A 24,820-nucleotide genomic window follows, 5' to 3' on the forward strand; every position below is an offset into this window, starting at 1 on the left:
TGTCACGGTGGCCAGTGGAGAGCTCGCCATATAACACGATCTTGGGAAGGCGATGGTCCTCCATTCTGGAGACGTGACCTACCCAGCGCAGTTGGATCTTCAGCAGTGTGGATTCGATGCTGTACAAGGCTGAAATCACTCTCATATGCCTTCAAATATTATTGGCCCAGATCTTGAGTGGTAACATTGGCATTTTTTTCATTGTTGCTGCTGAGGCTTTTCCACATAAACGAGTCTAATTCTAGGATTTCTGTGTGAAGGTACAAGCCTCAAAATTTCCAACAGTTGCCAATAGATATTTTTCCAACTGCATTGGACACCTCAAATAACAATTTCACACCACCTGTATTAATGGATCTGCTTCAACCAACCTGTGTCAAGATAGATTCCCCACTCATTACTGCTGGGTCCAAATAAATACTTAAATCATTTAATTTAGAGATACAGCATGGTTACAGGCCCTTCCCATGAGCTAATGCTGTCCAAATACATCCATGTGACCAATCAAACTAATCCCATACATCTTTGGAATTGGGAAGAAATCAGTGCACCCGGAGGAAACCTGAGCAAAAACATGGAGAATGTACAAACCTCTTGGAGAATGCGCCAGATTTGAACCCTGGCGCTGTAATAGTATTACGCTAATCGCTATCCCAACTGTGCCACCCACAATATAATTCTTTTAAAACAACATTTAACTAAAGTCAAAAGTAATTTGGTCCATTTGATTTCTAAATTACTTTAACAGCTTGAATTACTTTAATCGATTTTATGTGTATTTATACATTTCAGCATTAAAAATCTCAACAGATTTGACAGCTGATTAAGCTGGAAGAATGGCTCTTAGTGGGTGGACTATGTTCTATCCTGTTCCCCAACCAGCTTGTAAAATATGTTCTATCCTGTTCCCCGACCAGCTTATAAAATATGTTCTAACCTGTTCCCCAACCAGCTTGTGAAATATGTTCTATCCTGTTCCCCAATCAGCTTGCAAAGAATTGGTCTCCATACTGGACACCATTGCAATGAATGGAACCAGTTACTCTGACCACATTCACACTGGGGAAATCTTGTGAGCTAACTCCAAGTCTTTTTTCATATGTCAATGGTGTGTTCAGATGCCTTATTGCTGACTGCAAACTCTAGGCCAATGTTACTCAACTCTCTAAGCAAGTGAAGCTGGAAATACTATTATGGGAATGTTTACCAATATCATATTTAGTGTGGCCAGAGTATCACAACAGAACTACTATTGAGATCCTCAGGTCGATTCTAAGGATCAGATTTCATTTTCTATCAATAGTATAACCTATTACCTAATACTTCACCATCTGTAGGAATACAGGTGAGTCAGATTATCAGTCCAATGGTGTCTCAACTGGGAAGGTCAGAATTAAAATTAATCTTAGTCAACTACATCAACATTTAGTATCATGTTTCTAACCATAAAGGAAAACAATAATCACATCAAAAAGAAATGGGTTGATATTCACACTGCAACTAAATTGTCGGAAAGAGAGGATTTTTTTTTCAAATTCCAAAACCATGATTTAAAATGCTATTAAAAGCATAACAAATGCCTGAAATCTCATTGTAAAATATTACACAAACCTTTGTGGCTGAAAGATGGTCTCAGATTGAGAAGCTTCCTCTATAAGAGGAGTTATTATTTTTTCTGCCAAATCTGTCAGAACGGAGAAGGTTGGTTCCACAATAAAATCAATGAAACCTATTGGAAACAAAAGTTCATATTACCAGTAGCTCAGAGTGAGATCAACAGATTTCCTCAAATTTAAACTGAAAAGCCTTGTATGCCATGACTCACTATATCCACAAATAGATCCTGAAGGACAACATGACCTTTACGTTCGTATCTTCAGTGTACGAAGCAGTTAAAGATGTGAAGCTGAGCTTTGTTATAACTAGCTGAAGATATTCAGAATATATAGTTTGAGCATTAACAATTGAGACTTCATAGAACAGCATAATTGTTGCTGCATCTCAGGCATAATAACATAGATGATTATGACAGCTGGTAGGGGCATGGGATACGACTGGCTTCAATTTGCTTGCTTCCTCAGGTTTATTTACTTGTCATCCTGAATGGGGTTAAAAACAATCAAAAATAACTCATAATTTTCTGGCAGATTATTTGATATATTGTTTGGTATGGTGGTTTTGGATGGTTTTGGGATGGTGAACATTTCTTAAATTGTGAACAAGAGAGAAATTCTGGAATACATTGATAACATGATGTTTATTACACATTTGCTTTGACTAGAATCACAGGGTTTATGGAGCCATGCAGCTTCTGCCCAACTCAATCATGTCCACCTAGATGGTGTTCTGGGCATTTGCCTGCATTTGGGCCATTTATATCTAAATCTTTTCCATTCCTATATCCGTCCACATGTCTTTTGAACATTATAATTGAACAAAAGCTTCCTCTGGTGGCTCATTCCAGATATGGACCATACTCTGTGAAACGTTTGCCCCTTAGGTCCGTCTTAACTCTCTCACTTCTCCCTTTTCTATGGCTATTTCTAGAAAAAGCCTGTGAGCATTCAATTTATCCATGCTACTCACGATTTTATTTATCTCCAGAAGGTCAACCTTCAAACTTCAGCCTTCTATGGACTCTGGTGTAGACACAACCTATCCAGCCTCTCCCCACGACTCATACAATTAAGTCACCATGCCCCGGTGTCATCCCGGTGGATCTCATTGGCACCCTTTTCAGATGAATGACATCTTTCTCTAGCTGGGCTGGATGATCTGAACTGCACAGTTCTCCAGGTGTGGTCTTATCAATGACACCATTCTCATGACGACCCAACGTTTGCATTCAATAACCTGCACAATAGGCAAGCATGCCAAAAACCCTTTTCACCACCCTGTCCAACTGTCAGAGAACTATGCTTCAAGGTTCTCTCTTTTGTACCTCATGCTCTCCCATGCTCTACTATTTATTGTGTAAGTGCTGCCCAGGTTTAATGTAACAAAGTGCAACACCTCACAATTGTCAAAGTTAACTCCCTCTGAAATTCACTCTCATCTCTTTTCGTCGGTACCGAGATGCACAACAACCTCTGGCTGCTTACCCTCCCCCTAGAGAATTTTCTGGAAGCTTTCAGAGACAACCTTGACACCCCACCCCCCACATCCTGAAAGCAACACACCATCATGACGTCTTGTTTACAGCCATAGAATTTCCTCTCTGTTCCCCTACTAAGACTCCTCTCTTCCCTACTGATCTTTGGAGCTGGTTTTGATGCTGTGGACCTGGCTGCTTCTGAAAGGTCTTTTCCACCTGTAGTGTGCAGACAAGTACCCTTGTTACTGAAGGGAATACTCACACTGCCTACCTCCTCCCTTCACCTTTCCCAGTGGTCACCCAACCATTTGCTGTCTGCACCCTCAGTGTGACCACGTCATTAAAACTGCATACCCGGTGATCCTGTCTGCTCACGTGAGCCAAAGCCTCAGCACTTAATTCCTCAAACACAGTATTTGGACCCCCAAACACACCTCTCTCAAAAAGGCTGCCCTAATATTGGTTGTGGTGCCTCACATTGAGCCAATCAAAAAGAGAAATTCTTTTAAAATATCCTGCTTCTGTGCATATCTTTCCTCCAAATTCAATAATGCAACTTATGAAGAATGCTTAATCACCCCTTAGTACCTGCTGATTCTGCTCTTAGATGGTCTTCTACATCTCTCTACAAGTGATTAATTTGTCTGGATCCATTAGTGTCATAGCTGAGATATTCGCAACTAATCGGGGTATCAAAGTAATCGGGAGAAGGCAGGGGAGCGGGGCTGAGTGGGAGAATGGATCAGCTCCTGAAGGAATAGCAGACTCGACGTCCAAATGTCCTACTTCTGCTCCTACATCCAATGGTTTTACAGTCTACCTCGCAAATTTGCTTCATTGCATACCCATGACTTCCTCTAGATCCACAAAGGGAGCCCACTGTGGACAGGAGTTGGAGAATAGAGGCCAGAAGCTCTCTTATTGCTTTTCAAGAGGCTGAAACTTTTCAATTGAACATATTGGTCATCAGAAATTGTTCTCACATAAATATAAAGGCCCTGTTTAAAAAATCTTAGGGGTTTACAACTGGCAGTGCCCATTGCACATTAAACAAAAATGTACATTCATCTGAATGTCGGGAACAAGACTCAATGATAAGGGAAAAAATGAGTTCAGAGTGATGTTAGGAAGAATGCCAAGGACAGACAAGACAGCCTTTCCTCGTGCCAAGCAATAAGGCATTGAATGGACTTCACAGGCCATTTCACCTTGATTGGCACTGATGGTTAATCTCAGAAGGTCACAATGCTTTCTAAGCCTCATTTGCATACTCAAACTTTGAGCAAGGCTGCCTTACCCTCAATTTAAACCACAACTGCTATCAAATTTACAGCGGAAGAAAAGGGTCACAAAGTGAGTTTATGTGAAAGCTCAGACGCTTTTCTTTATTGGCACGTGAAGCTAGAATGCCATACAATGAGGAGATGCTGCTGTGGTGATGACAGATAAACTAGTAGCCTTTCTCAGCATTATCTCAGGAATCTAATAGCAACTCCAGTAGTATGATCACATGCAGCCATGTGTGGCGACACAGAGATTGCTGTCAATGGTTCACTGTTCCTCCACAGACAATGCTGGTTTGCAGACTTCTCCAGCATAATCTTCAGCTATCAATGTGTAAGCTTCCGTATCTATGAGCCTTAAACTGATATGGGGAAAATATGTTTAATACTATACTAAGTCATGACTATAGCTTACAAGTCTAATTTTATATTTGTTGTAATGCTCCCAGGTAAATATTTCAAAATGTAATGGAATTTAAACTAATAAAGAATACACTCTTATCTTTAAAAAAAACCTTACAATATTTTAGTTCCTATCTTAATTCCTACCTTGATGAAGGGCTCAAGCCCAAAATGTCGGTTATGTATCTTTTTTTTTTGCGAAATCAAGGACACTGTTTGACCTGCTGAGTTTCTCCAGCATTGTGTTTTTACTTCACTCGCGGTGTCCTGCAGACTTTCATGTTTTACTTCTTGAATTTTCCATGTACAGTACGTTCAGCCTTAATTTAGGACTCTTTAAACGATTAAAAATCATTATAAGTTGTTCATTTCCCTTCCAATGCTGGCATGAGTACAAAGTCTTCAGTATGTTTGGCTCCTGAAGTAGAGGGAGCTATTGCTGAATAATAGGGATCCTGCTGACCTGACCCCAATCAGCGTCAGGAACCCATGTATTTTTTACACAGCTGCTGCATTCTGGGAAATTGTTCTCAAATTTCCTGAACGCAGTCTGTGTAAAAAGATTGGAATGGAAATGAGGGGCTCATTCCCGTTCCAAAATTTGACCTCCAGGACCCCTAGTAATTTTAAATGGAATGCCTGCAGTCTAAACTGAACTGCAGGCGATCAGCAAATGGGGACGTGATGACCTACAATGCAGAAGCGCTGACTGCACACCCAACCGTCCTGGGTGTTAGAACACAGGTCCCGAAAGCTCGCTAGTCCCCATTACATGAAACAGACACTCATCTCCCACAATAGTCGTGCAGCAAGGTGTATTAAAAGGTCAAGACGGCAGCATACAGAGGAGTCTATAACTGTTCAGCAGGTTATTTCAGTTGCGGATGATTCACGTCACCGATGATGTCGACACAGTGACACGTCGCACATAGGTTATATGTCATGGTCGACGTCAACGCAGTGGCGTCCTACGTCCAACCGACGTAAATACCGCACCTCAGGTATTTAGCCTAAATTCACAGTGATATCTGGATGTTGGGAGTTTTGGTCATTCTTGTTTGAATGGCCACTCCAGGAGGTAAGAGCAACACTTCACAATGGAAAAAAAAATTGTTGGCTATATGTAAAAAAAAAACATAATGTAAGACCTCAACGCAGATCTCTAGATCTTTTTACATAGGTTTCTTGAGTGTCATCTGCAAAGAGTTTGATAGACCACTGGCCACAAAATCCAGTCCATTCACGTCAATTTTTCAGCTTTACTTTTCTCCAGTGCCAAGTGACTACAGGGTGGGGAGAGGGAGAAATGATGGAAACCAGACCTGTAATCTTAACCTAAAGGAAATTACTAAAAGGATATCATCACTGCATAAATCCTTTGTTATTTAAGATTCGTTTATTGACATGTAATAAAACAGGTGTAATATTACATGAAATTGACTTTAGTCTGCCATAAGGCAGACAAAGGTTCACCATCAGCAGAAATTGCCCCTACTTTCTCTTGCAGAAAGTACTATGAAGCTGCAAAACACTGTTTATCTTAAATGCCAATTCACCATCGGGCATATCACTCCTTTGTGTACATTAGCCTCCATCTCGAAACCACAGCTGTTTGGAGTCCTTGAACTCCATTCCCCATATGGCTGTTTCTTTCAACTGTTTCAACAAAAATAAATTATGTTATTTTACACAGCTGCTGCGTTCCAGGAAATCATTCCCATTTTAATGGAACGCAGTGTGTGTAAAAAGGTCATAATGGGAATGAGGGGCTCATTCCTGTTCCGACATTTTCCCTCCTCAACCCCTAGATATTTTTACCGATTGCTTGCAGTCTAAACTGAACTGCTGGCAATCCACGAAGAGCAGGCTAATGAATAGGACATCACTGACGACGTTGCCGCGGTGGCACTGTACGTCGCACGGATGTTATACGTCATGATTGACATAGTGGCATCACGCGTCCCCCCCTCTTTACATACCTTACTTTCAGTATTCTGTCTAAACCTGCAGACAGATACGGATATTTGGAGCTTTGGTCGTTCCTGTGTGAAAGGCCACGGAGATACTTCAAAACGGTAAAGGAAATCACGCAAGGTCTATGTAAAAAAACATAAATGTTTCTTCAAGAACCTGCTGTCCTCCTAGCAGCTCAAAGGTCAGAATCATGGGAGTCGAGAGAGATACAGAACTGAATCAGGCCTTTGCCTCACTGAGGCTGCTCTAACTATCCACTTACCCTGTCTACATTAATCCCAATTTTTAAAATTTTCCTCCTACTCATCAAATCCTCCCAGATTTAACCATTCACCTAGACACTGGACAATTAATATTCTACCCATGGACATCTTAGGGGTGAGGAAGAAAAGTGAAGCATCCAGAGGAAACCCATGCAATCACAGGGAGAAAGTTCAATCTCCACATACACCTCTGACGTGATGTGTGGAGTGTGAACCGCTAAAGATAAGGTACATCACTGGAGGCATAGATGGTATCAGCTCACATAAAAATGTTTCTTTTCTTGACAATGCAACACTTGGAACCCTTTCCCATCCAGAACCTGCATCTTCTCCACTACATGCATCAGATAGCCGCTGGAAGAGTTAGGCACAGCAAAGGTAGATATGTAGGCAGTTGCTGAACCATCTCCTAATTGGGTCTCTTCTGTCCCAAGGGACATTAAATCACCTACCAAATTGAATCTGCCTCTAGGAATCTCAATAGGGCACAGGGATAGATACTACGGCTCAGAAAGATATGGACTGGGAAGTTCCTCAGAAATGCTCACAGACCATAACTTGATCAGACGTGGAATGGAAATCCTGTTCATAAACATGAATGTTGGTCACAATGAAGGTTTGGGGAGGGAATGCAGAGGTGGAAAGGAGGGGTCTAGCAAACAACTGGAAGGCTCTTTGGCTCTAAAGGAACCTGAATAATTGAGCTGGATTCGATGGCTGAACATGCAGGATCTACGTGCATTTCGAAAGGCAAGGACTGATTAGGGAATATCACCCTGACTAAGTATGAATTTGATAAAGCTTTTAGAAGAAGATTGATGAAAGCAGTGCAGTTGATGATGTCTACAGGTATTTTAGCAAGGCCTTTGACAAATTCCCACATGGTGGGCTGGTCCAGAAGGTCATATTGTAATGGGCTCCAGGGTGTAGTGGCTAATTGGATTCAGATTGGCTGATAAGAAGGGTGAAATGGCGGTCGTGGAGGGTTGTTATTCTGATTGGAGGTCAGTGGCCAGTGGTGTGCTACAGGGATCCACTGTGTTATTCATATTAATAACTTGTAGTCAGCATAGCTTACAGATGACACCGGAACTGCTGCTGTGGTGGACAGTGAAGAAGGTTATCTCAGATTGCAACAGGATCTAGATGAACTGGAAAAGTGGGCCAAGGAATAGCAAATAGGATTTAACTCAACAAATGCGCAGTGTGCACTTTGGGAGGTAAAACTAGGACAGGATTAATGTAGTGAATGGTAGGGTCCCGGGGAGTGTTGCAAAAAAGAGAGAGTTGGTGGTTCAGTTAAAATCATGAGATACAAAGGTTAGGTAAATACACAGTCTTTTTCCAGGGTAGGGAAACTAACACAAAAGGCATAGATTTTGGGTGAGAAGGGTAAGATTTGAAAGGGACTGGAGGGGTACCTTATTCGCACAGGTGGTGGTGGGTATATGGCTGTCAGAGGAAGTGGTAAAGGCAGGAACAACTGCTACTTTTAAAATTCATTCAGAGAAGTGCATGGATAAAAAAGGTTTAGAGAGATAGAAGCTGAACACAGGCAAATGGGACGAGCTTAGATAGACAACTTGGTTGCCTTGCACAAGTTGGACTGAAGGGCCTGTTTCCATACTGTATGACTCCATGGCTCTCAAATAACTAATGTTACTGGTCTTTTCTTCCTGCCTAGAATGAGGCATTGGCAGTTGTCCAGAGAGCTCTGTGCGATGAATTTGCAGGTGAGCAGAAAAGAAGAGAGGGAGAGATCGTCATCAGGCAGAAATCTCAGAGGGGTGGGGGGAAGGGAAGGGAAGTCACATTGGTATTTGAGCCCAGTATTGCGTTTGACCATCTAAAGCAATATTACAACAGGGGATGAAGGAATTCCTGGTCACATGGTGACCAGGGGGGCACGTGAACCAGAATGCAATTGGCACAAAGAGTAACCACTTTTGAAATGGTCACTCAACAGAAAACTAGAATAAAATTAAACTCTTTTAATAACGTTTCCAAACGTCATGAATGCAGACACTTACCAATCTGAGACTGGGCCACCATTGTGGATTTTCGGTCACAAAGCGGAGAAAAAGGTAACCCTAAGTCTGCTTCACTGTCACCCTGCAATGAAGGAAAACATGGTGTTCAAAACACTAATTATGTATACTTAAATGAACAGATCTTGTAAATGCAGATCCTGATGTACGCTTTATGGGGCAGAGGGATGAGAATCATGGAAGTTTCATTATCTTCTGTGCATCAAGAACTGAAACCATAATGTCATTGATATGATTAACTTGCTCTTTTTTTTCACTAGAATGGTTAGCAAAGCTGCTATTTAAGTGCCAGTGACTGGGGTTAGAATCTGGCACTGTCTGTAAGGAGTGTGTACATTTTATCCATGTCTGTGTGGGATTCCTCTGGGTGCTCCAGATTCCTCCCTTTTCAAAAACATTCAGGGATTGTAGGTTCATTGGTCTATTTGGGGAGAATGGGCTCGTCAGCCGGAGGGGGCCTGTTACCTTGCTGTATATCTAAATTTAAATTTAAACAAAATATACTCAGTGAGATTAAACAATTAAGGGCAAGAAAGTCTGCTCAGTGAAAAGTTGCAAGTCAAATTAAAATGATCATGAAGCATTGGGTTATTGTGTCAATTCTCCCTTCTTGTTCCTCTGACTGCACTGGGGAGATTAGTTTTTTTTTAGCAGCTGTGTTTTTCATCCAGTTTTGATCAAATAACTAAGAAATCCAGAGTAGGTCCTTTGCAGTCGGAATCAGGGGAATATATAATGGGGAATAAGGAAATGGCAGACCAATTAAATTTTTACTTTAGTTCTGTTTTTACAAGAGAGGAATCAAATAACCTCCCAAGGATGTTGGGAAACATAGACTAATGCAAGGGAGGAACTGAAAGAAATCAGTATCTCTAAGGACATGGTCTTGGGGAAATTGATGGGATTGAAGGCAGATAAATCCCAAGGGCCTGATAATCTACATCCTAGGGTACTCAAGGAAGTGGCCATTCAGATAGCAGATCTGATTATTTTCCAGAATTCGATCAGTACCCATGGATTGGAGGGTAGCTAATGTTACCCCACTATTTAAAAAGGGGGGTAGAGAAAAAGTGGGGAATTATAGGCCGGTGAGCCTTACATCAGTAGTGGGCAAAATGATGGAATCCATTATTAAGGATGTAATAGCGGAGCATATGACTAGCAGAGAAGGGATCGGACAGAGTCAACATGGATTTACAAAAGGTAAATCGTGCTTGACAAATCTATTGGAATTCTTTGAGATGGTGACAGGTAAAATAGATGGGGGAGAGCCAGTGGATGTGGTGTACCTGGACTTCCAAAAGGCCTTCGATAAGGTCCCGCATAAACGACTGGCTTCCAAAATCAAGGCTCATGGGATTGGGGGCAAAGTATCGATGTGGATTGAGAACTGGCTGGCAGGTAGAAGACAGAGAGTTGGGATAAATGGCTCGTTTTATGAGTGGCAGGCGGTGACCAGTGGGGTGCCACAGGGATCTGTACTGGGACCCCAGCTGTTCACAATTTACATTAATGATCTGGATGAGGGGATTGGATGTAATATCTCCAAATTTGCAGATGACACTAAGCTAGGAGGGGTTGTGTGCACGGAAGAGGGGGTCAGGAAGCTCCAGTGTGATTTGGATAAATTGAGGGACTGGGCAGATACATGGCAAATGCACTACAATGTGGATCAATGTGAGGTTATCCACTTTGGTAATACAAACCGGAGGGCAGATTACTATTTGAATGGCAATAGATTAAGAGATGGGGAAGTGCAGAAAGACCTAGGGGTACTTGTACACCAGTCTCTGAAGGCGAGCATGCAGGTACAGCAGGCGGTTAAAAAGGCAAATGGTATGTTGGCCTTCATATCAAGAGGGTTTGAGTCTAGGAACAAGGATACCTTACTGCAGCTGTACAGGGCCTTGGTGAGACCCCACCTGGAGTACTGTGTGCAGTTTTGGTCACCTTATCTAAGGAAGGATGTTCTTGCAATGGAGGGAGTGCAGAGGCGATTCACCAGGCTGATACCTGGAATGGCAGGAATGACTTATGAGGAAAGATTGCGCAAATTGGGATTGTACTCGCTGGAGTTTAGAAGATTGAGAGGGGATCTCATAGAGACATATAAAATTCTGGCAGGACTGGACAGAATGGATGCAGATGGGATGTTTCCAATGGTGGGAAAATCCAGAACCCGGGGCCATGGTTTGAGGATAATAGGCAAACCATTTAGGACCGAGATGAGGAGGAATTTCTATACCCAGAGGGTGGTGAATCTGTGGAATTCGTTGCCACAGAGGGCAGTAGAGGCAGGTTCATTAAATATATTTAAGAGGGAATTGGATCTATTTCTTCAGTATAAGGGTATTAAAGGTTACGGAGAGAAGGCGGGGACGGGGTACTGAACTTTAAGATCAGCCATGATCTCGTTGAATGGCGGAGCAGGCTCGAAGGGTCGAATGACCTACTCCTGCTCCTATCTTCTATGTTACTATGTTTCTATATGAAAAATTCAACCATTAGAACAGATAAGAATTTTTAAAAAATACTACTTCCTTGGAGATGTTGTTTGAAGTAAATAAAATGTTGGTGACTTAAAGAGGGGAGAGTAAAATTAAACTTTTAATTGGACCACCAAGGTGGGGCAATGATTGCTGTTTATCTTTGAAGTATGGGCAGCCTTGTATCATATTGACCACTTCCACAATCACAAGCCATTACATTACATCATCACCCTCCATCTTATCACCTTGGTCTAAGACCAATCACTAAGTTTTGTTACGAACTGCGCGTAATGAGTAGCACAGACAATGAACCAGACAGGGTTTAATTTTAAAACACTAATTTTATTTCTAACTCTTAAACTATTGTCTTAACTTTTAAACTGCCCCTAACACTAAATCTATCCCCAGCTATGCGTAGGTTGTGTGTGTGTGTGTGTGTGTGTGTGTGTGTGTGTGTGTGTGTGTGTGTGTGTGTGTGTGTGTGTGTGTGTGTGTGTGTGTGTGTGTGTGTGTGTGTGTGTGTGTGTGTGTGTGTGTCTCATATACCCAAACCATTACTGTCCAGGCCGAAATCTAGAAAGTTCATTCAAAGTTCAGTCTTTTAAATTCAATGTTGAAGCGCAGACCTTTGAAATTTGATGCTGTTAGTACGACTGGAGTTGCGACTGCTACAGACGAATAAATTCTTCTTCTTTTGCTTTTGAAGAAATTTCCAACCACACAAGCTGTGGCCACAACACTCCTGGTCCTTTTGTAGGCAAGACTCAAATTGGGCGGCCTCCACAAAGCTTCCAAGGAACTTCACTGCTAGTCACACTTACAATGAAGCCGTCTCTCCAAGTGACCTCCACTGTTAGTCACAATCAAAATGAAGCACTTTGCTTCCCAAAAAGACCCTCCTGGCACTGGTCAATCCACCGAAAAGGCCCAGACATTCACAGAGCCGGCTTTGCTCTGAATTCCACCAAAATGGCCGGTCATAAGAACTGCTTCAAAAAGCTGTTTTGTCTCCAGCATCAACGTGGTTCTCCCTTTGGAAAATCACAAGGTATTGAATTCTGGAACAGACCCTGATAAACCTTCCCTCCGTTCTTCCAATGTATCGAATGATCGCTGGGCTGTGACTTGTGCTTGTGTGAAATGTTAACTGTGACTATTTAGTCCCTCCTGTCTATACTATCCCTTAGAGTGAGCTTGTAATAGTTTAATATTAATCATTAGCGCTAATATTTAAAAGACATGGAAATTTAAAATCAAAATTAAAGTACACTTTTTAAATTGAAATATCCAAACCTTTTAATTACTCCAAAGTGACAGTTTGAAATGTTATTCTAAATAGACCAACGTTACATTTGGAGCATGTGTTCTGCTTACATTTACACCTGCCTCTAAGCATAGGATTAAGAATTGAAAAGGCACTGTCCATGATCTTGTGTCAATGCCTCTTCTCCCACAATGTATTACTGTCTAGTTCAGAGAATGCATCAGATTTCAGATTCAGATTTCAGATTTATTGTCAGAGTACATACATGACATCACATACAAATCGAGGATTTCTTTTTCCTGCATGCACGGCAGAATTACTACTAATTGGTAATCGCTGAAAAGGCCGAGGACCCAGTGATATCTGTCTCTGATGGCGACGTCAGAATATCATTCAAGAGGCTGAACCTTTGCAAGGCGTCAGGCCCTGACAGCGTACCTGGCAGGGTACTGAAAATCTGTGGCAACCAACTGGACAGAGAGTTCATGAACATTTTCAACCTCTCATTGTTGCAGTCAGAGGTTCCCATCTGGTTCAAAAGGGCTTCAATCATCCTGGTACCCAAGAAAAGTAGTGTGAGCTGCTTCAACAACTATTGCCTGGTAGCACTAACTTCTACTGTGATGAAATGTTTTGAGAGGCTAGTCATGGCCAGAATTAACACATACTTAAGCAATTCGCCTATCTTCAGCAGACGCAACATCGCTGGCTCTCCACTCAGCTCTGGATCATCTCGAAAACAGCAATTCATACATATGGCTGCTCTTCATAGACTGCAGCTCGACCATTATTCCCTCAGTGCTGGTCAAGAAGCTACAAACTCTAGGCCACTGTAACCCCCCCTCTGCAACTGGATCTTGGTCTTTCTCATCGGAAGACCACAGTCAGTACGAATTGGAAACAGCATCTCCTCCTCGCCGATTATCAATCCAGGATGCGTGCACCCATGACTGTGTGGCCAGGATCAATTCCAATGCTATCTCCAAGTTTGCCGATGACACCACGGTTGTCAGCAGAATCACAAATGACAATGAGGAAGCATAGAGGAGGGAGATAGGTCAGCTTGTTGAGTGCTCAACCTCAGCAAAACCAAGGAGATTACTGTGGACTTCAGGAGGAAGTCAGGAGAACCCAACCCAGTCCTCATCGAGGGCTCAGTAGTGGAGAGAGTCAAGAACTTCAAATTCCTGGGTGTCAACATCTCCAAGAATCTGTGAGGTGTCTGAGGAGATTCACTATGTCACCGAAGGTTCTTGTAAGCTTTTACAGGTGTATCGTGGAAAGCATTCTGGCTGAATGAATCACTGTATGCTGTGGAGGCGCCAAATTTCAGGACAAGAGGGTTGTTGACTCAGCCTGCGACATCATAGGCACCAGCTATCACTTCATCAAGGACACCTATATGAGGCGGTGTGTTAAAAAAGCAGCCTCTATCCTCAAAGAGCATACCCTCTTTACTCTGCTACCATCGAGGATGGGGGTGCAGGGGGGAAGGTTCAGGGGTCTAAAGACGAGCACTCAATGGCCCAAGGACAGCTTCTTCCCCACTGCCATCAGATTCCTGGATAATCAATGAACCAAAGACACTGCCTCACTTTTCACGCGCTATTATTTTAATTTTTTTTAAATATTATTGTTGTAAGATGGTTATAACTTGAATGTTTGCACTGTGGATGCTGCCACAAAACACTGAATTTCATGACTTGTTCATGACAATAAATTCTAATTCTGATTCTTCTGGACGTGTAAAAAATAAACTGTACAAAGCGTAGACATGTAAACAAATAAAAGAACTGTAAACAGATAACAAATGTGAACAAACTGATTGTGCAATACAGAGATAACAAGGAAAACCAATAAAGTGCACAAATATGAGTTCTTAGATAAGGCCCTGAATGACTTTGTCATTATGGAATCTGATGGTGGAGGGGTAGCAGGTTTTCCTGAACTTGTTGATGCAAGTCTTGTCTTGTGACACCTATATCTCTTTCCTGGTGGCAGCAGCGAGAACAAAGCATGTGTTGGGTGATATGGGTCTTTGATGAATGCTCCTGCTGTCTGACAGCAGCGTTTCCTGTGGATGTACTCAATATCGGGGAGGGTTTCGCCTAAGATGTTCTGGGCTGTATCGACTACATTTCGGAGGGCTTTATGCTCAGAGATATTGGTGTTTCCATACCAGACTTCTGAGGAAGTAGATATACTGATGTGGTTTCTTCACGGTGCCATTGGTGTGTTGGGTCCAGAAAAAATCCTCTGATATAGTGACTCCCAAGAACCTAAATTTGCTCACCCTCTCCACCTCTGATTCCCCCAGTGATCACTGGATTGTATACCTTTGGCTTTCCCTTCCTGAATTCAACAATTAGCTAGTTCCTTAGTTTTGGTGACATGGGTGGTTGTTCTTGGTGCATCATTCAGCCAAGTTTTCAATCTGTCTGTTGACTCATCCCCTGTCTTTATAAAACCCACTACCATGTAATGTGCACCTCTTATTAAATTGTGGTGTTTTCTAACAATGCAGAATAAAGTTAAAATTAGACCACATCTCATCTCATTGACAGGGAAATTATACATTGAAACTTTAACCTTGGGTAGACACTAGACAATTGTCCTCAATATTGTCCTCAATATTCTTGGTGCCATGCCCAAGAATTTCAAGGGCCGAATTTTATTTACATTTAATTGGGGGTGGCAAATGTTGAACCAATCTTCAGTGACAGATCATGAATTGTGATAAGGGCATGACACGACTCACTGCATTGCTAAGTTACGGCAAGATGGCATGCGGGAGACTTATAACAAACGTGGGCATTCATTGCATTGCATTGGACAATGAATAGTAGATTTCTAATAAATGATGCCTAATGTTCCTGTAACAAGATACTGACTTGATAAAAAAAATATATTGTTTCTAGAAATCAGAGAAGATATATACAATTTCTTAGGAATAACCATCTCCATTCACCAGTCCTGGACGAGCACATTGATGAAAGTGCATCAATATCTCTATATTTTGCTAAGAAAGATAGGCACATCCTCCTCGTCCCTCGACAAATTCCATCAACAAGAGCAAACTTGTTTGATGCATCACACCATGGCACGGAAGCTACTCTGATCGAAATTGGAAGATGCTTGAAGGCAGTGAATGCTCCTCAGAACATAGTGAAAACTCTCCTCTCCTCCAGAAATGCCATCTCCAGCTGCTGAAGGTCCTATCATACTCTGGACACACTTTCTACATCACTTGTTGAATAAAAGATGATACCAAGCTAGAATGATAGAAGTGGGTACAATTTCCATGTTGAAATAACATTGGGCAGATATATGGTTAGCACGGGTTTAGAAAGATATGGACCAAATGCAAGTAGATGGGACTAGCCCAAAAAATCCATCTTGGATGTGTGATATGACTCTCTGATTCTCCATGATGATTCTTTAAGTGCATGTGTGGCTTCATAGTACATCAAAGGCTTTACCTGTCTAAAGAATTCTTCCATCAATGTCATTGTCCAGCGGTAATGCTGCTGCCAGGATTTTGCTGGATGACTGATATCTGCAGCATGCAGCATTAATGACATGACTTTAGCTTTGTCAGTCCTGAGAAATCAAGGGCATACAGATTGATCAACTGTGAGTAAACTGCATTGCGTATGACATGATTATAACCTTCCTGCTTTCAAGGAAATTGCCAGAGAAGAAGATTGTCTCACCCTTCAGGTTGTTGCAAAGTATTTCTCATGGTCTTGATTTGTTGGAAATGACAAGACATGTCGGTCGATAACACCATTTCTATCACCAAGGTTCGCAGATCCCTGTTTGATTTATAAAAACATGACGTGATACTATGACTAACTGATAAGAATGAGCAAGAATAGTTCTGGCATCTAGCTTTCATTCCATATCTAGAATAAAAAGAATGGAAAAAATATACAGTGTCAAAATGCTGAACTTCTAAAGTTCCCACGGTTTACAGTATGTCAGCCTTGAGGTACAACTGGTGAAATGCCAGCATGTCTGATCTTCTCACTAAAGCCAAAGGTATTCAGGGTTAATTCTTGTTTTGAAGTTGAAGAATGTGACTTTTTGGCTATTTTAGTTAGAATGATGCTATGATCACTCTTTGACCCCTGGATGACACTGTAGACCATTGCATCAAAATCTAAGAAATTATGGAATTCATGTGGGAGTTTTTCTGATCCTGATGCAAGTGTGGGAAGCTGTATATTTTAAAATCTGGCAGGAAAACTTTGCGGCTATTAACCAAGTAATCAACTTTCAGGCAGCCTTTTAAGTGGCGCTCAACACACCTGTCCAAATCATGTAACTTCTGTTGCAAGTAAATTCCTTCCACATTTAATACCCATATGCAAAATGTTGCTCTGCTTCTTTCAACTCTTCTAAGGCTACCTGATAATTTAGTGTTTTATAACATTATAAACATGGTAACACCAGAAGTGCCATGGCTTGCAAGTTTTGTGTAGAATTTAGTATTAGAATTGTAGTCTTGGGGCGAGGTAAGATGGTGTAGAAGAAAGACGTGTATTCCACCTCTCCCCAGCTGGATCATTAAATATCCAGTTTTTAAAAAGCATAAAAGTGGTTAAAAATAATATTTACAGTTGTTTAAATAACAGTGATTTAAGATGGCATCCAATGTGAAAAAATTTAAACCTCAGCTTCAGAAAAAAACTACCATATAAAAGTGCGGAAGAATTGAGGCCTACCTGCATAGCTGAGTCCATGGAGTCGTCGTTGGGAGTCTCCAAGCCTCAGAGGACTCCAGCCTGTTCGAGTCTGACTCCGGCACCGATCCTGCCTCCGCAAGATGGCGCCGGCTCATTGGTGAGCTCGGCCGTCGCCGACCCACGTTCACGTGAAGTCGTGCGCGTGGGCGGCATGGCCGATAAGGGGACCCGCAAACCTGTGACCTTGCTGGGTGGCCCAGTAGCGCACAGTGTAGTGTCGGAGGATGCTCCTGCATGGCTTTGCCTGGCCTGCATGGGGCATCGCGGGTCCGAGAACTGCTGGATAAAGTGTGGGCTGTGGGGGAGCCCAAACACCGGCATCCCGAAGAGGTCGGGGTGCCGGCGTCGGGTGTCCAGACCTGCAGCCGTTCAGCCAAAGGGCCTACGATGACTGAGGAAGAAGAGGAACTTAACTTATTGGAATTTGTCCAGGAGGAGGAGCTTGCAGTTAAAGGAGGTGGATCTCAAAAAGTGGAGGTGAAATCTGGAATGGATTCAGTGTTTACTGTTTTGGAAGGGATTGCTTGTCAAATGCATAATATGCCGAAAGAAATATCAACTCAAGTGAATCAAGGATTTATGGACATGAAAATAAAAATGAATACCTTGTGTGATGAAATGTCAACTGTGAAACAGGAAATAACTGTAGATATTAATAGATGTATAAAATCAGTTGATACTGTGCAAAATAATTTTAAGAAAATTGAAACAGCCTTTTCTGAGTGTCAAACTCATGTAGAACGTAATAGAGAAAAAGTGGAAGGTTCTTTTGTAGATTGGGGGATTCAAAAAAGAAATTTAATGAAGAAGATTGATTCATTGGAAAATGAAAGTTGAAGATATAATGTGAAAATAGTTGGTCTTCCAGAGGGCATTGAAGGTGCTGACCCTATAAAAAATTTTAAGCAATAGATCCCGGAGGTGCTGGGTGATGAGCTTTTTCCTGAAGGTTTGGAACTGGATAGGGCTCATAGAACTCTGAGAAGAAAACCACTTCCAGGACAAACACTGAGAGCAGTCTTAGTTCATTGTTTAAAATATCAAGATAGAGAAATGATTTTACGTATGGCAGAACAGAATGCATGGCAGAATCTATCTCCATTAATGGTTCAAAATAACAGTGTTCTTTTATGCTAATTTGACCCAAGAGGTTATTAGAACACGACGAGAATTTAATATGGCCAAAGATGTTTTGTGGTGAAAACTTGTATTCTTTTTGTTATCCTGCAATTTTGAAGGTGTTCTATGGAAATTTTCAATCTCAATTTTTTGAGAATGATCATAAGGCTTTGGTTTTTGCTAATTCTTTGCCGGAATTGCGAAGAAATGGGCGCTCTCCTCCATTGTCTCCTAAGAGGAGGGTAAATGGAAATGGAATTGGACATGGGAATGGAAAGAATGGAAAGTATGGAAAGAATGGAAAGAAAGAAATGTTGACACAAAGCCTTCTTGATGTTGAAGATCCGGAGCAGTCGTTGAGCTTGGAATCATTGGGCTGAATATATAGACTATATTCTATTGTATTTGATTAAATAATAAATATGTTTTTGTCTGGGGGGGGGGTGGATGACACTGAAAACTTTTATAGTCATCTGCCGCAAGTGGGTTTACCACACCCAGATTTTTAGGGTATTACTACCTTTCGCTGGTTTTTTTTTAGTATTTTTGTTTTTCTTTTTGAGGGTTTTTTTTTCTTGGAAGAATTATAAAGGGGAGCATTATTTTATAGTCTAAATTGAATTTTTCAGCTTTTAATGTTCAGGGGATAAATAATCCAATTAAGAGAAAGAGAATATTGGCTTATATTAAAAAAATGAAAATTGATATTGCTTTTTTACAAGAATTTGACTGAAAAAGAACATTTGAAATTGAAAAGAGATTGGGTTGGTCATGTTTTTTTCTTCTTCTTTTAATTCTAAGGCAAGAGGAGTAGTGATTTTGATTCATTAAAAATGACCATTTGAATTGGAATCTTTAGGGGGGTACGCTGGCAGAGTGTTAAGAGTGAACTATAAAATTTTTGCTGAATCTTGGACTTTGTTGAATCTTTATGCCCCTAATATAGATAATGAACAGTTTATTTAAGAAGCTTTTTTATTGTTAACTCAAGCTAATGAAAATGTTTTTGTTGGTGGTGATTTTAACTGTGTTTTGGACTCTTTATTGGATATAAATCCAAAAAGTATAAAGAAATCAAGAAGGCAATACAAATTATTGCCTAACGGTTATTGAACCGTTAAAAGGCGTTAATGAAAGATTTAAATTTGGTGGATATTTGGAGAAAAGTTAATTCTACAGAGAAAGATTTTTCTTTTTATTCTTCACTTTATGATTTGTTTTCTAGAATTGATTTATTTTTGGTATCAGCACATTTATAAGGTAGAGTATTAAGAGCTGAATATAAAAGTAGAGTTATATCAGATCATTCATTGTTATTTTTTTCTTGTGAAAGTTCGGAGGTAGTACATCCATCGTTTAGATGGAGGTTTAATGCAATGTTATTGAAAAAACCAGAGTTTGTCACTTTTGTTAAAGAGCATATTTCTTTATTTTTGACCGAGAATGTTAATTCTGTGTGTGGATAGTCATTTTGTAATATGGGATGCTTTAAAAGATTATTTGAGGGGGCAGATTATTAGTTATTCTATGAAACTTAAGAAACAATATATGGCAGAAAGTTTAGAGTTAGAAAATAATTGCTGAGTTAGAGAAAGATTTTCAGAAAAATCTAACAGAAGATTTAAAAAAAGTTGCATTAGCGAGGTTGAAATTACGTTATAATACATTACAAACTTATCAGTTTGAGTGCTTAATTAATTGATCTAAGCAACGTTATTATGAGTTGAGGGAAAGAGCTCATAAGGTACTTGCTTGGCAATTGAAAGCTGAACAGAGATCTTGGACTATTAATGCTGTTAAGAAGAATTCAAAAGTTACTTACAAACCTCAGGAAATTAATGACCACTTTTATTCATTTTAATTGAAATTATATACTTCTGAGGGGAAACAGGATAATGGTTCTATTGATTCTTACTTATCTAAATTAAAGTTACCGGTATTAGATGGAAATGATGTTCAGGAATTGGAATCTCCATTTATGGATTTTGAAATTAAGGAAGCTATTCAGGAAATGCCTAATGGAAAGTCCCCAGGGGATGATAGATTCCCTGTGGAATTTTATAAACTTTTTTATGATGATTTTTCTAATGTATTTGGAGAAGTGCTGAATCAAATTACTGAAGATCAGAAGTTACCAGAATCATGTTAAAGTGTTTTAATAACTGTCATTCCAAAAAAAGATAGAGATCCATTAAAATTGTCTTTATATAGACCTATTTCTTTGTTAAATGTAGATTATAAAATTATAGCGAAAGTATTAGCTAATAGACTTGCTAAATATTTGCTCAAATTGGTACATATCGATCAAACAGGTTTTATTAAGAATAGAAATGCATCAGACAATATATTTTGATTAATTACTTTGGTCAATGCACATCGAAAGCAACCTAACCATCCTATTGTGGTTGTATTAGATGCAGAAAAAGCTTTTGATAGGGTTGAGTGGGATTTTTTATTCAAAGTGTTAGAGAAATTTAAATTTGGCCCTTTTTTTATTGGTTGGGTTAAGGCTTTATATACGAACCCGATTGCTAGGGTGGTGACAAATGGACAGATTTCTTCACCATTTAAATTGATTTGTTCAACTTGACAGGTCTGCCCATTATCACCAGCCTTATTTGGGTTGGTTATTGAACCGTTAGCTCAGGCTATTAGACAAAATGAAGAAATTAGAGGGATGAGGGTTAAGAATGAATATTTGTGGATGATGTATTGGCATTATTGACGGAAACTGAACGGTCATTGAAAAAATTGAAAGAGTGTTCGTTGAAATTTGGAGAACTATCGGGATAGTTCTCCAAATTTGTGAATTTGTGAAATTTTACCAGTTGGAGTGGGAGATTATTCTGAATTTAAAACTATTACAGAATTAAGGTGGACAAGTAAAATTAAATATTTAGGTGTGTTTGTGGATACTAATTATCAATCATTATATCAATTAAATTATGTACCTATATTAAGATGGATTAAAGAAGATTTGATTAAGTGGAAAGATCTTCCATTAACTTTGATTGGTCGGGTTAAATGTATTAAAATGAATATTTTTCCTCGAATTCAATATTTATTTCAGTCAATATCTTGTTTACTTTCTAAGGGCTTTTTTCAAGATTTGAATAAAGCAGTGCAAGAGTTTTTATGGAAAGGTAAATTGGCTCGAGTAATGTTGCATAGACTTACATGGAAGTATACATTTGGCGGACTACAATTACCACATTTTCAAAACTGTTATGAAGCAGCCCAGTGAAGTTTGTTAGTAGATTGATGGATTTAGATCAGCCTCCTAGCTGGGCTAAAGTGGAGATGGGGTATATTTCTAGGGTTGAGATACATGAATTTAAATTTCATTGGAATTTGATTTTGTAACAGCAATATGATATGCAGATATTGAAACATTTGTTAAAGATTTGGATTAAAAAAAATAGGGTGTTAGGGTCAAAAGATAAATTATCAATTTTAACTCCATTGTATATTAATCAGCTTCTTCCTTTTTCAATGTTTAATAATCATTTAAAGATTTGGGATTCTAAAGATATAAAGACAATACAAGATTGTTTTGTAGAGGGGCAATTTCTTTCATTTAATCAATTGAGAGAAAGATTTGATTTACCTGTAAATTCTTTGTTTGCGTATTATCAACTTAGAACTTGGATAAAAGATAATTATGGTAGAGAGATTATTTTACCTACTTGGTCGAGATTCGAATCTTTGATTTCCTCTATACCGATAAAGGGTTATGTTTCAGTTATGCATAATTTATTACAAGGTAGTATGGATAAGTCAGATTGGGAGAAATCTAAACTTAAATGGGAGAGTGATTTAGTATTTATTTTTCCCAAAGATGACTGGGCGACTATGTGTCAGGACAATGTAATTAAACTGACTAATGTAAGATATGGAATGGTTAATTATAATTTTTTACATCAATTATATTTGACCCTGTAAAAGTTTAAAAAAATGGGTTTAGTAATTTGGATTCTTGTTTTAGATGTGGCTCATGTATTGGAACTTTTCTACTTGCTGTTTGGAACTGTATTAAAGTTCAATTATTTTGGCAAGGAATTAAAGTAGTTTTGGAGAAATTATATAATTTTATATTACCATTAGATCCAACGATTTTTTTGTTGGGAAATTTGAATTCAAAAAGGGGAATGGAATTAGATAAAATTCAAATTGCTTTTGTACATTTTGTGTTATCAGTTGCATGTAAATGTGTTGCTAGTACTTGGAAAGATGATACTGAGATTAATATATCACGTTGACATAATGAATTGAAAGCATGTATTGTCATGGAAAAAATTACTTATAATTTACATGATAATTCTCCTTTTGTTAGTAAGTGGTCTCTGTATTTGAAATATATGCATTAGATATACTTTGAAATGTTATTATCATTTATAATATTTTCCTTCTATAAATATAATCCATATTTTCTTTGCTCACCTTAAAGAAGTTGGCTGTAGGGGTGGGAGGGTGGGATGGGTGTTAATGCAAAATTTTCTTTGATTATTTCTATACTGTGTGTTATGTTTTTGTTATCTTTTAAATAAAGTTTGAAAAAAAAGAATTGTAGTCTTTTAAGCAAGCATTTATTACCAATCTCATCTTACCTCCAATCATCTTTTGATAAATTGCACATAATATTCATTTCTTCCTCTTGCATCAATCGGTAGGCAGCACTCACGTGATAGTTTTCCAGAACAGATCGATCATTGTACAAAATAGCTACACCTGATCTGTTAATAAATTAAATGATGTATAGTTTATATTAAATATTTTGTTTTGCATAAAAACAATGTCAAAAAAATCTTGCAGAAGACTGACACTGAAATAATGTTGTGTTGTAATTAAGAGGATGTACAAGCTTTTTTTAAAAAAAAGTGGAAGAACTAATCAGATTACATTAACATTATGGAGTTCAAACCTCCATTTAAGTAACTGTGAGGGGAATTTCTATTAAATATGCAAAGTGTTAATAATTTTAAAATAACGTGTATTATAATGTTTAACTTAAAAGTACTAAAGGATGTTATGAAGTAATTTCTCTAATGTCAGGCTCATCTTTGGGAACCTTTGTAAGATCTTAAGAAATAGTCTGCAACAGATCTATAAATTAGTAGCAAAGATAAGTATTGATCAACTGAAGCAGTTCAATGATTATTAAATATCTTTTGATCATTTAGTTTAAATGACTGGATAAGAATAGATGTAATACTTGGACCAGTCATACCTCACAGCAGACTGCCAATATTAAATTAGATTAGATTCAACTTTATCGTCATTGTGCCAAGTACAATAAAGAGTCAATGAAATGCAATTAGCATCCAACCAGAAGTACAAAAAATAGTGCTACTTACAAGTAACTGTGAATAAAAACAAATGCTCCAGCAAACAAACAAGAATAAAAATACTGACAGTATCATATGGGTACAATACTGTTCAGCGCTTTGATGCAACATTCAGCAGGGTCTCAGCCTCAGGAAGGAAGCTCTTCCTCAGCCTGCTGGTTCAGGAGCAGAGGCTCCTGTAGTGCCTACCAGATGGAAGCAGAGTAAAGAGTCCATAATTAGGGTGAGATGCATCCTTGATAATGCTTTTCAACCTGCCCAGGCAGTGTTTCTGACAGATGCCCTCAATGGTGGGCAATTGGGTGCCAATAATCCACTGAGCAGTTTCCACCACCCGCTGGAGTACTTTACGGTCTGATACGGGACAGTTGCCATCCCACACTGAGATGCCATAGGTGAGTATGCTCTCAATGGTACAGCGATAAAAATCTATCAGTATCCTGGGATAGAGGTGAGCTTTCTTGATGCTCCGCAGGAAATAAAGGCACCGTTGTCCCTGTTTGATCAGGATGGAGGAGATCAGGAATGTGTGTGGCTCCCAGCACTCCTGAAGTCCACAATGATCTCCTTGGTCAATATGGTGATGTATTACATGGTTTAAATGGAGCCTTAATTAATGGAATAAGCATCTTCTCTCTCTCCCACAACACCCCATCTGCCAGCCCTGGTTGATAGCGTCCTGAACAAAATTAATATTTAGACAGAATTATGTGAGGGAAAATCTGAAATTAGCCAACTTCCTGAAAAGCACGAGGGCAAAAGAACATCAAGCCATAGGGATCATTATTTGA

The 24,820-nt window shown here is 39.5% G+C and overlaps 1 protein-coding gene across 10 annotated transcripts in view; it reads right to left on the bottom strand.

Annotated features, from left to right (window-relative positions):
- Positions 1–24,820, bottom strand: part of pde1a (phosphodiesterase 1A, calmodulin-dependent) — a 571,352-nt gene that overhangs the window by 69,659 nt on the left and 476,873 nt on the right. For all 10 annotated transcript variants that reach the window (XM_069935886.1, XM_069935887.1, XM_069935884.1 and 7 more), the window contains 5 exons: positions 23,292–23,417; positions 16,531–16,632; positions 16,297–16,417; positions 9,047–9,128; positions 1,612–1,729 (listed from right to left, as the gene is read on the bottom strand). In XM_069935886.1, coding sequence (XP_069791987.1) covers positions 1,612–1,729; positions 9,047–9,128; positions 16,297–16,417; positions 16,531–16,632; positions 23,292–23,417 — 549 coding nt within the window. The remainder of the gene's footprint in view (positions 1–1,611; positions 1,730–9,046; positions 9,129–16,296; positions 16,418–16,530; positions 16,633–23,291; positions 23,418–24,820) is intronic.

The sequence above is a fragment of the Narcine bancroftii genome, chromosome 4, assembly GCF_036971445.1.
Source record: "Narcine bancroftii isolate sNarBan1 chromosome 4, sNarBan1.hap1, whole genome shotgun sequence".
In the NCBI taxonomy this organism is placed as follows: domain Eukaryota; kingdom Metazoa; phylum Chordata; class Chondrichthyes; order Torpediniformes; family Narcinidae; genus Narcine; species Narcine bancroftii.